The 13,663-nt window shown below is 32.4% G+C and overlaps 1 protein-coding gene across 3 annotated transcripts in view; it reads left to right on the forward strand.

The window, feature by feature from the left end:
- The window catches only part of Pkcdelta (Protein kinase C delta), a 134,194-nt gene that overhangs the window by 99,373 nt on the left and 21,158 nt on the right, over positions 1–13,663 (forward strand). For 2 of the 3 annotated variants that reach the window (XM_075302306.1, XM_075302307.1), the window contains 2 exons: positions 12,095–12,231; positions 12,311–12,484. In XM_075302306.1, the coding sequence (XP_075158421.1) occupies positions 12,095–12,231; positions 12,311–12,484 (311 nt within the window). Of the gene's footprint in view, positions 1–6,032; positions 6,135–11,834; positions 11,922–12,094; positions 12,232–12,310; positions 12,485–13,663 lie in introns of all 3 variants that reach the window. The other variant, XM_075302309.1, reaches the window with a different exon arrangement.

Here is a 13,663-nt window from a genome sequence, read left to right on the forward strand (position 1 = left end):
TGCATTTTAAACGCAATCATTTTTTCAATGAAAGTAATTGATTTTTTTAACAAAATAAAGTCAATTAGGAAAATATTTTTTTTACGTTTTTAATTTCATTAAATAATTTTGTTCTTAAATATAAATGAAAAGACGGTCTTGATTGGCCTAGATAAATGAAAAGATGGTCTAGATCGACTCAGGGGCCGACCCTGGGCATTATTGCCAAGGACACCATGTGTATATCTCGTCTCCTTCTGGGTGTTGCAAACATATGCACTACAATAACTTATAACACCCTATTCCACTCTGTGGCATATGGTATAAAAAGTTTTTGTTAGAATTTAGAATTTTGAAAAATATTCAATTGAAAATTTAATTGACTGAAGTAATTTAATTATTTAATTTAATTCAAACAAAAATTATTTACAAAAATGAATTGTTTCAATTATTTTTTAATTAACGTTGATTATTGCTTCTATCATTTCTGTGATTAAGAGAATTTCAATTAAAAATACTTTTTTTTTTCTGTGTACAATTTTTTAATATTTTTTATGACCCCTAATTCAATTTTGGATTACAATTTTACGTTAAAAACAAACATTTGGTAAAAAATCCCACAAAATCTCAATACACAACCCTATTCAGAGTAATTAAAAAAAAAAAATAATACCAAAACGGATGTTCTTTGTATATCTTCTCTTTGTATGCCATTGTTTTTTTTTATGTGTTCAATTCTTTTCATCGAATGAAACAAAAAAAAGTATCAGCCAGTAAAAAATGTTGTGTTAAGAGTTTTATGAACTATACCATAAACAAAATTTGGATTAAGTGCTCTAACATTTACTCAACATTAATCCAAGGCCACATTAAGTGATTTACATTAATGTAACTAGGAATTGTTTTAAAATGCATTTTTTGTAATCATATTAGAACTTACTTTCAAGTGTTTAATAATAGAATCTAAAATTCTGGCAAAAGACTTGGTAGTATTTATAACGGCAGCAAAAATTCTGTGTGAAACTAAGAGGGGGTCTGACGCAAATCATGCACGATTGATTGGGTGATTAGGTGGACCAACATTACAGTAATTTTCTTTTTCATTTGATTAAGCAATGTTAGTACTTATTATTGGGAGTTTACGAATCTCAAATGTGGCAAAAAAAATATGTGATAAGATTATGCAAGATCCAAATGTGAATCCTAAAGCAATCTAAAGGCTGCCAATGAAAACTATAGTATCTCTTTTATCCTCCATCATATATTGGAGGTTGTAACCAGTGCAACACCCTACACCACATAGTGGTCAGAGTTACTGCTGAAAAATGTGCATACTAGAAATATTGATTTTAAGCTTCATTAAATATATACCGATCGACTCAGAACGACCCCCTGACTCGGTTTAGCCGACCGGCTGACCATGTATTTGTTGTTCGCAGTATTCAGGCCACTGTTATTAACCGATTTTGATGATATTTAGTACAGTGTTAATGGAAGATGGGGGAATATAGATGCAAGTAAACGAAAAAAAAATCCATTCATTATCTAGACTGCTCAATGCTGTTATCAAACAAAAATGAATGACCAAAAAGTACTGAATGTACCAAAAAAAATAATTTTTAATTTTTCTGTTCTAAAAAATGTGCCTTTTTTAACTTTTTTATAAATTAGATATTGAAAGATCAAAACATTTTCTAAAATAAAAAATGATATATTATCTTAATGCAGTTACAATCTAAATTAAAATATTTTTATACCCTCCACCATAGCATGGGGGGTATATTAACTTTGTCCTTCCGTTTGTAACACATCGCTCTAAGACCCCATAAAGTATATATTCTGGGTCGTAGTGAAAGTCTGAGTCGATCTAAACATGTCTGTCCGTCGGTTCGTCCGTCTGTCGAAATCACGCTAACTTCCGAACGAAACAAGCTATCGACTTGAAACATGACAACAAGTAGTTGTTATTTATGTAGGTCGGATGGTATTGCAAATTGGCCATATCGGTCCACTTTTACGTATAGCCCCCATATAAACTGACCCTCAGATTTGGCTTGCGGAACCTAAAAGAAAAGCAAATTTCATCCGATCCGGCTGAAATTTGGTACATGGTGTTGGCATAGGGTCTCTAACGACCGTGCATAAATTGGTCCACATCGGTCCATAATTATATATAGCCCCCATGGTTAGGTTAGGTTAAAGTGGCAGCCCGATTAAATTTCAGGCTCACTTAGACTATTCAGTCCATTGTGATACCACATTTAACTAAAAGTACCTATTACATATGGGCACTTCTAGTCTTAACCACTGAACCTTCTCTATTATTTACTTTTGTGGAACCAACCAGATTGCTCCAAAAACATTAACAAACTGCTTAAGTTAGCGTTTTCCAGGTCAGCCAGTAATCTAAAGCTATATGCTCCTAAAATTCGCTTACGCCTTACACAAAAAGCAGGACACTCACACAAGAGGTGTTTAATTGATTCCTTTTCCTCCACGTCATGACAGCTTATACAATAGTCATTATACTTCGCACCTATAGTTTTTGCAAATTCGCCTATCAGGGAGCGACCCGTTATAGCAGATATTAGGAGTGCTATCTGACGCCTTGAGAACACTAGCATATCTAGTGTGCGGTTTAAGTTTAAATGGGGCCATATTTGCTTGGTGTCGTTACAACCCTTGCAATTTTCCCATCGAATATTGGCCATCATAACAGCCTTCTCACGCAGTAAGAGCTTGCAGGTGGCCAGAGGCATACCAACAGATTCTAGTTCCGATCCTCCCGATCCCCAGATTTTGCTTGCGGAGGCTCAAAGAGAAACAAATTTCATCCGATCCGGCTGAAATTTGATGCATGATGTTGGTATATGGTCTCTAACAACCATGCAAAAATTGGTCCACATCGGTTCATAATTATATATAGCCCCCATATAAACCGATCCTCAGATTTGGCTTGCGGAGCCTCTAAGAGAAGCAAATTTCATCCGATCCGATTGAAATTTGGAACATGGTGTTAGTATATGGTCTCTAACAACCATGCCAGAATTGGGCCATATCGGTCCATAATTATATATAGCCTCCATATAAACCGTTCTCCAGATTTGAACTCCGGAGCCTCTTGGAGGAACAAAATTCAACCGATCCGATTCAAATGTGGAACGTGGTGTTAGTATATAGCCGCTAACAACCATACCAAATTGGTCCATATCAGTCTATATAGCCGATCACCAATCACACAAAAATTGGTCCAACTCGAGCCAAAAATAATATACCAAAATTTTATTTCTATGGAAAATTTTTTCAAAATTTTATTTCTATGGAAATTTTTTTCAAAATTTTATTTCTATAGAAAATTTTGTTAAAATTTTATTTCTATAGAAAATTTTGTCAAACTGAATTATATACTTATTTGGTCGGTCTTTTTTAATTTAATATATACAACGTATGGGCTTACTTATAATTTAGAAGACGGTGTTAGGAGGTTTTAAGATACCTTGCCATCGGCAAGCAACCCAAGTAATTCGATTGTGGATGGCAGAAGTTTCTACGCAATCCATGGTGGAGGATACATAAGCTTCGGCCTGGTCGAACTTACGGCCGTATATACTTGTTTAATTTAAAATAGCTTCATATAACTTTTAACATGTGGTTATTAAAAAAATTGTTTGGTGTGCCAATACTTATGTGCTTCACTGTATATGGTTTCCATATACAACAGCAATATTTCGAGGTGCTATCACTTAAAATATTTGCGAAAAATAACTAGATAGAATAAAAAATAAAAATTATAAATTTATCTGACTAGATATTCCCAAAATATTAAAAACCCAGCAATAAAAAAGCGTCGCAAAAAAGTAGTAAAAATGTTCGTTGTAGATCCGGAAGTGGTGAACAATTTGGCAGAAGCGATGAATTTAACATGGACTTGTCATAGAACGAATATCCACCATTTCAACAGCCGTTGCACTGAATTGCCATCAATTATTAAAGTCTGATCCGAATTCAATGTTTTGGATGTGAAATAGAAAATTTGGTTATATTTTGCCAAATCGCTTGTCTGAAGCGTTTGATCGCAAATATTTTCAAAAGTACGCAATTTTTCTAGAATCGATTTAGCATTTTGTATTTTTAATTTGTACTATTTTATTAATTCTTACTCTGTTTTTAAACTGCCTGAAACAAAAAAGTTAAAATTACCCATAACAAATGTAACAAGTATATACAGCAGTAAGTTCGGCCGGGCCGAATCTTAAATACCCACCACCATGAATCAAATATTATAGTTTCCTTTGAAATGTGAGGGGGATTTGATGACAGATATTCTCCTAAACAGACCAGTTCAACTAGTACACTTCCCGAAGATAAATTTAAAGATTTAAAAAAGATTACTATATCAGATTCTGAATTTATAAGAACCATTTTTGCTTGAGTTTTAGAGGAATCATTAACATCTCTTGTAAGTGTGCAAGAAAATTATGAAATCTAGAATTTAAATGATTACGAGAAGAAAAATGTGGAATTTTTACATTCAGTTTCAAGCAATTTTCATGATCAGTATGCCTGATATACCCTCAAGAAGTGAAATCGGCCTTACTAAATGGACCGATCAAAACTAAATCCGATATACGGTTTTGTGAGTCTAAAATTCCAGTATATTTACAATTTCAGGCAAATCGGATAAAAACTACGGTTTCTAGGAGTCACATCGGGAGATCGGTCTACATGGGGGCTATACTAAAGCATTGACCGATACTCACCATTTTCGGAGCACCTCTTTATGGTCCTAAACTAATTCTAGATTTCAAATTTTATGCAAATTGGATAAAAACTACGGTTTCTATAAGCCCAAGTAGTAAAATCTGGAGGTCGGTCTATATGGGGGATATATCAAAACATGAACCGATACTCACCATTTTTGGCACACATTTTTATGGTCCTAAAATATCTCTAGACTTTCAATTTGAGGTATATTGGATAAAAACTACGGTTTCTATAAGCCCAAGAATTAAAATCAGGAGATCGGTCTATATGGGGGCTATACCAAAACATGGATCGATACCCACCATTTTTGGCACACCTCTTTATGGTTCTAAAATACCTTTAGATGTCCAATTTCAGGCTAATTAGATAAAAACGACGGATGCTATAAGCCCAAGAAGTAAAATCAGGAGATCGGTCCATAAGGGGGCTATACCAAACCATGGACTGATACTCACCATTTTTGGCACACCTCTTTATGGTTCTAAAATACCTCTAGTTTTCTAATTTCAGTTGAATTGGATAAAAACTACGGTTTTTATAAGCCCAAGACCCCAAATCGGGAAGTCAGTTTATATGGGGACTATATCAGACAAAAGACGAGTTTGTGCAAAATTTCAGCACGATTGCTTCATTATTGGAGACTGTAGCGTGATTACAACAGACACACAGCCAGACAGACGGACATGCTTATATCGTCTTAGAATTTCTCCCTGATCAAGAATATATATACTTTATATAGTCGGAAATCGATATTTAGATGTGTTACAAACGGAATGACAAAATTATTATACCCCCGTCACCATTCTATGGTTGTGGGTATAAAAAGTTATTTAATTAAAAGAACTTCCTGTGTAGTTAAAATAAAGAACAACTTTGGGAGGAGATTTTTGGAAATGCTTTTAATCTTATGTCTTTAGAAGAACTTCCAACATTTTTTTCTTGGGAATCTTATCAACGTTTAAATAGAATTGTCAGTATTGAAAACATCAAATCAAAATGGCTTACTTAGAATTTTATTGTAGATAAGTGTCATTTTAAACAAACATACCCAAAACGTGTATTCAATTAATTCACTATTTATTTATTTTACAAACTTGTTGGTATATAGAATATACAACAACATTAACAATAACAAATAGCCGGCAAATAGATGGCAGCAAGAATAGCCCCATTGGCTATCCCCGTTGTCACAAATACTCACCCCAATTTCAACACCCACAAATTCTCATCATTCTTTTAATTTTGTTTTTCTCTTTACATTTTTTTGATTTCATATTTTACCGTTCCAGAGTGTGACGTTAAATGCCACAAAAAATGTGAGCGTCTAACGGCCAATTTGTGTGGCGTCAATCAGAAATTAATTGTAGAAGCATTGGCTAATGTGAAAAGAGGTAAACACAATGTGGAATAAGGAAAAGCCAAACTGAAAGAGAAGACAAATAAATAAAAATGTCTGGGTACATGAATAGTAGACGGACTGATATGAATGTACATAGTACATAGAATTGCTTGGAATGGATTCCAAAATAAACAAAAAACCAAACAAATATGAACATCACATGATTTTCAACGAATAGCGGCGTAGAGAATACTTGTGAAGACCACATTCAAAACTTAATTATTTATATTTTATCATTTAGTATTTTAAAATATACCTATACGAGTGTGTGAGGCATAGTGGTTTAAGCCGATATGTCGAAGCAAAATAGTACAAATAAGAATAGCATCACTTTAACTATAGCCTTGGTAAGGGACTTGGAGATGACGTTGTCCATTTCGAGGTATCAAATCTTCTAAGAATTAATTTTAAATTGTACAGTGGAGGATCGTCGACATTGATAATATACTAACATTTCTTAATATCGTTTTCTAAATTGTAGTTTATGCAAAATAAAAAGATAGACTTAATACCTATATAGGACAATATACACCCAAAGAAAAAATCCTTTCCTCCAGATCGAAGTTTTAGACAAATAAATTTCCCCTTTCGTATAAAGTACTTTCGTTTAGAGCAAATTAATCCGAATTTATGACAAGCGATTCAAAAATTGTCTCAAATTTTTTTAATTAACTTTGAATGCAAAATTGTTAGCCTTAAAAGAAAACTTTGCTTGTCTAAAATTTCGTTCCTCAGAAAAGAAAACTTTTCTTTTAGTGTAGTTTTTGATCTGTTTATATATAGGAGTTTATATATAATTATAAGACGATATGAACCAATTTCCACAGGGATATTAGAGCGTCAAATTTCAAGCGGTTCTGATGCTGCTCCAGAAGTCAAAGTCTTTTATCTGGGGGGCTATATAAAATTATGAACCGATATGATCTAATTTTTGTATGATTAGTAGAAAGAATTTACTGACTTCACTTACCTAATTTCAACTGGATCAGATAAAATTTGCTCCTCTAAGGGGCTCCGGAAGTTAAATCTGCGCATTGATTTATTTAGGAACGATATCGACTTTTTTGCAAGGTTGTTAAAGCGCATTTACTAACATCAAGTATCAAATTGCAACGGAACCGAAGGAAAGTTGCCCTTCACTTGGCTCCCCAAATCAAATCTGGGAATCGGTTTATATTGGGACTATAAATAATTATGGACCGATATCGATCAATTTTTGCATTGTTGTTAGAGGGCATTTACAAGCATTACTTGACAAATTTCCACCGAATCATATGAAATTTGTTTCTCCAAGAAACTATCACATCTGAAGATCGGTTTATAGGAGAGCTCTAGAAGTGGTCTTCTATTACCCATTTGCAATACAATAACAACTGCTTGTGCCAAGTTTAAATCCGATAACTTCCTTCGTTTGAAAGTTAGCGTGATTTCAGCAGACGGACGGGCGGACATTGCTAGATCGACTAAAAATTTCACCACTACCCAGAATATATAAAACGGGATGACAACATTAATATACAGTGGGAAAAGAATAAAGTTTTTAGATGGACAATAATTTTTACAAAAATGTTACACAACAGCGGGAGCTGTAATTATACATGAAGAATTTGCTTTTCAAGGAAAAATTTTTAGAAATCTATGGACGGATGTTTATTAGAAAATAACAAGTATATACTGCCGTAAGTTCGGCCAGGCCGAATCTTATGTACCCTCCACCATGGATTGCATAGAAACTTGTACTAAAGACTGTCATCGACAAAAGAATTACTTGGGTTGCGGTAACACTTGCCGATGGCAAGGTATCTTAAAATTTCTTAACACCGTCTTCTCAATTGTAAGTTAGTTCACACGGGTTTAAATTAAACAAAAAAAAACGAAAAAAAAATTTTCTATAGAAATAACATTTTAACAAAATTTTCTATAGCAATAAGATTTTGACAAAATTTTCTATAGAAATGAAATTTTGACAAAATTTTCTATAGAAATAGAATTTGGCAAAATTTTTTATAGAAATAAAAGTTTGAAAAAATTATCAATAGAAATACAATTTAAAAAAAATTGTGTAGCAAACAAAATTTTGCAAAATTTTTTATAGAAATAAAATTTTGCAAAATATTCTATAGAAACAAAATTTTGACTAAATTTTCTATAGAAATAAAATTTTGACTAAATTTTATATAGAAACAAGTACATACGGCCGCAAGTTCGGCCAGGCCGAATCTTATGTACCCACCACCATGGATTGCGTAGAAACTTCTACGAAAGACTGTGATTTAGTCCATACATGGTATATATTAGACAAAAAAGTTATGTATAGTTAAGTCTACAAATAATTACGAATAGATATGAACTTTTTGTACGTAGAGAGCCAGAATTGAAATATGGGGGTCGCTTATATGGAGGCTATATACAATTATGAACTTGATATGGACCAATTTTTGTGTGATTGGGGATCGATTTATCTGAGGGCCATATATAACTATAGACCGATATGGACCTAGTTAGGCATGGTTGTTAACGACCATATACTAGCACAATGTACCAAATTTCAACTCACTCGGATGAAATTTGCTCCTCCAAGAGGTTCCAAAACCAAATCTCGGGATCGGTTTATATGGGGCTATGTACGATTATGGACTGATATGGACCACTTTTGGCATGGTTGTTTAATATCATATACTACCACCACGTACCAAATTTAAAGCAGATCGGATGAATTTTGCTTCTCCAAAATGCACCGGAGGTCAAATCTGGGGATCGGTTTATATGGGAGCTATATATAATTATGGACTGATAGGAACCAATTCCTGCATGGTTGTTGGATACCATATACTAACATCACGTACCAAATTTCAACCGAATGGCAAGAATTTTGCTCTTCCAAGGGGCTCTGGAGGACAAATCTGGGGATCGGTTTATGTGGGGCCTATATATAATTATGGACCGATATCGACCAATTTTTGCATAGGAGTTTGATGCCATATATTAACACCACATACCAAATTTCAACTGAATCAGATGAATTTTGGTCTTCCAAGAGGTTCCGGAGATCAAATCTGGTGATCGGTTTATATGGGGGCTATATATAATTATGAACCTATGTGGACCAATTTTTGCATGGTTGTTATAGACCATATACTAACATCACGTACTTGCTTCTCTTAGAGGCCTCGCAAGCCAAATTTTGGGGTCCGTTTATATGGGGGCTATACGTAAAAGTGGACCGATATGGCCCATTTGCAATACCATCCGACCTACATCAATAACAACTACTTGTGCCAAGTTTCAAGTCGATAGCTTGTTTCGTTCGGAAGTTAGCGTGATTTCAACAGACGGACGGACGGACGGACGGACATGCTCAGATCGACTCAGAATTTCACCACGACCCAGAATATATATACTTTATGGGGTCTTAGAGCAATATTTCGATGTGTTACAAACGGAATGACAAAGTTAATATACCCCCCATCCTATGGTGGTGGGTATAAAAAATATTTCTATAGTAATAAAATGTTCAATACATTTTTTATAGCAGTTAGTATCAGTGAGCATCAGTAAGAAAAAAAAATTTGATAAAATTTGCTATAAAAATAAAATTTGACAATTTTTTCTTATAGAAATAAAATTTTGAAAAAATTATCAATAAAAATACAATTTTAGAAAAGTGTTTGTGTAGTAAATAAAATTCTGCAAAATATTCTACAGAAATAAAATTTTGACAAAATTTTCTATAGAAATAAAATTTTGACCAAATTTTCTATAGAAATAAAATTTTGACCAAATATTCTAATAAAAAAATCTATTACTATAAAATTTTGGCAAAATTTTCTATAGAAATAAAATTTTGACCAAATTTTCGAATAAAAAATCTATAACTATAAAATTTTGGCAAAATTTTCTATAGAAATAAAATTTTGACTTAAATTTTTATAGACATAAAATTATCAATAGAAATAAAATTTTGAAAAATTTTTTGTGTAACAAACAAAATTTTGACAAAATTTTCTATAGAAACAAAACTTTGACTTAATTTTTTTAGAAATAAAATTTTGACTAAATTTTCTATAGAAATAAAATTTTAACTAAATTTTTTATAAAAAAAAATATTTCTTTAGTAATAAAATTTTGACAAAATTTGCTATAGAAATAAAATTTTGACAAAACTTTTCTATAAAAACAACTTTGAAAAAAATTCTGTCAATATTATACATATGTATATGGCCTTAAAATAAAATAAAAAAAATTATTTCGATTGTTCGAAATATTTCAAATAAATTGATATGGGCATTAAAATGGATCGATCCAGCCCATCTGCTAGTCTAACATTCTAGGAAACATAAAAAGATAGCCGTAATTGGAAGTTGATTTTCATTTACAATCATGCTGTAAATTGATCGAATGAATAACTCAATGGAAACTAATTTACGTAAAAACTTGCTAAGTTACAAAAACGTGAAGTGTTTTAAAAAATTTGGTTTAGCCGGAGCCAAAGTCGAGCAAAATTTTTACGACTCCGACTCCAGCAAAATCTTCAGACTCCGACTCTAAGACTCCGACTCCGGCTCCACAGCCCTGGTCGCAACCATGTTATTTCCTCGAATATTATATCACTGAAACACGTTTGAGGTGATCATATTTCTTCTGTTCGTTGGGTTTAAATTCTAGTCAGCAGGTATTGACCATTCTCTCTAGCGTAAAGACAGTGCTAAAATCCACCAAAATATATCCGATGTCTATTTACAACAGGGAAACATATGGATATCACTAAATCGATACATAGAATTTAAAAATATTTCAGGCTATGCTAGTTTTTTTTTTAATAATTTTTGTATTAGAATTGGACCAAAAGTGAACTTGGAAATAATTCCCAAAGGCAGTGAAATTATGTAATGGACCGACTAATCTAATATCAGACTCTTACAAAAACAAAACAAAGCGAGATATTTATATATAGATCGTCGTCTTCGGGCTATAGTGAAGGGAATAACTATTTTTGGTTGTAAATAATTTTTTAGTTTAAGCTTTTAAGTACTAAATATATTGATAGTATTTGTAAATTGGTGAATTTGGTAGTATTTTTATCTGTCATTTTTGGAATTGAACCAAAAATCAAGATTGATTAATGGACCGACTAATATATTTTGGACTGACTAATAAGGAATCTATCCACAGTTTTAGAAATACAAACATCCAGATGCTTATATCTAGATCGTCTTAGAATTTCACCAAACATATATACCTGGTAAATTTTAATTACTTTATTTTGGTTTGATATGTGAATATTTTATTTATGGTTAAATGATTTCAAATAACCTTCACATAATATTTTTCAAACCCAAAACTAAACATGCACTATACATGTATATCAAAAAAAAACCCTGACCAACATATTAAATTTAGTTGAAAAAGCATATGAGCATATAAGTAAGGATTTTACTAGAAACACTTTTCATTGACTGTCAATAACCCCCAAAATATTAGCGAGGCATGATAAACAGACATCCTTCATCAACGATATTCAAATTGATATTTATCTTCACAGGTATATGGTTTGCTATTTTCTCAAAATAATTGTGTGATATTCATATTTGTAGACAATAGAAACAAAAAACGAAAAAGTTTGGCACTATCCATCTATGATTTCAATGTCATACAAAATAGAATATTGTGATTTTATTTCTGATTCATACAGGTACTCGTGAAACCCGAGATTCGCCCAGTACACCGCCAAGTTTAAATCCAGCATATAAAATCGAAGCAAGTGAAGAACAAGATGATGGTATGAATATGTAAAATATAATTAAAAGAAAACGAAATAAGACAAAATACGTTTTTATTAAGCGCAGTACTTATTTCGAAAAGTGATCACTAATTGCCATGTTATTTAATGAGTTTTTTATATTTATTTTCCTTATAATATATATTTTGTTAATATATCATTCTATATTACAGAAACTTCATATACATATTCACAATTCCAAAAATCCGGACGTTTTACACCGCCAGCCACAATTATACCTAGATTTAAGAATTATTCAGTCGATGATTTTCATTTCCTAGCTGTGCTAGGCAAAGGAAGCTTTGGCAAAGTAAGTAATCTAAAATATATATACATTTGAATATGGTTCTTCAAAATATTCCATAAACCAATCAAAAATTCTATTACAGGTACTTTTAGCTGAATTACGTGATACCACATATTATTATGCAGTTAAATGTTTGAAAAAAGATGTTGTCCTCGAAGACGATGATGTCGATTCAACTCTAATAGAACGTAAAGTTTTAGCCTTGGGTACCAAGCATCCGTATTTGTGTCACCTGTTCTGTACATTTCAAACAGAGGTGAGTGCACTTAGTATAAAAATAACCGAACAAAAAAAAGCGAAACGAAACACAAAATTTACCAAAAAAAAAATGTGTATCCCACAATAATATTTAGCCAAGAATATCAACGAAACTATGCATTGTGATGTTGTGGGCATTATTAGATGAACATTGTTGATATAGAGCATTTGCTAATTTATCAACACTTTGAAAATGATTTTAATGAATATGAATAGCCACAAATGATTTCATGTGCATTTATTATTGTCTAAAGAATATGCAATTTTTCTTTTTGGAAATGGGACAAAAGTACAAAACAAACAAAAAACAGAAATATCATGTATGATAAATTGTGGGCTAAATTTAAACAGAATTTACATTTAACGCCAATAGAAAGGTGCATATTTTAGCCAGCAATTGTTTGCTGAAAAGAAATCATTTATTATTCTTATTATAGCGTATCTGATAATTCTACGACGTAAAAGTTTGTTAATTTCAAAAGTAGTTATTACAAAATCAGATTGAGCTCCAATAGTAATGGCCTTTTCCATAATTTAACCAACATCGACACATGTGGCGTATGATATACGTGACACTAAGTCACATAGCTTATACGCACCCAGTGTAAACCGTATTCATATCAAGCGAATCTAACAGAAGAGAAGGAAATTAACAGTAGATATTATAAAATCATTGACGTTTACGAATTTTTGTTTCACACAGTGTTCGAACCATATTCCGTAGGTCTCCGGTCAGCTCTTGCTGTCGGTTGCTGTTCCAAAACGCAACCTTACAAAATAGGCTCTTGTTGAGCTAAACTAAACAAAGAACTCTTGCTAAAAAATCTCTTTCATATGTAACAAAAAAGAAATGTAGTAGTATATGTGACACAATTTGGTTTTAGTGATGTCACATTTGTGTGTGTACCTTTTTATACCCTAAAACCACATAATGGTTGGGGTATAATAGATTTGATCTTCAAGAAAACGTGTCTACCAGAAATATTGGTTCTAGACCCCATATAACATATACTGACCCAACCAGAATAAAATATAACATATATACTGATCGAACCTGAGTCGATGTAGCCCTTGGTATCCATCCGTCTGTCCATGTATTTCTTGTCCAGAAGATTTTGGTCGCAATTATTAACGAATTTGTATGAAATTTGGTGCCAAATAATTACAAATAAGGTCG

The sequence above is a fragment of the Haematobia irritans genome, chromosome 3 (assembly GCF_050003625.1).
Source record: "Haematobia irritans isolate KBUSLIRL chromosome 3, ASM5000362v1, whole genome shotgun sequence".
Lineage (NCBI taxonomy): Eukaryota > Metazoa > Arthropoda > Insecta > Diptera > Muscidae > Haematobia > Haematobia irritans.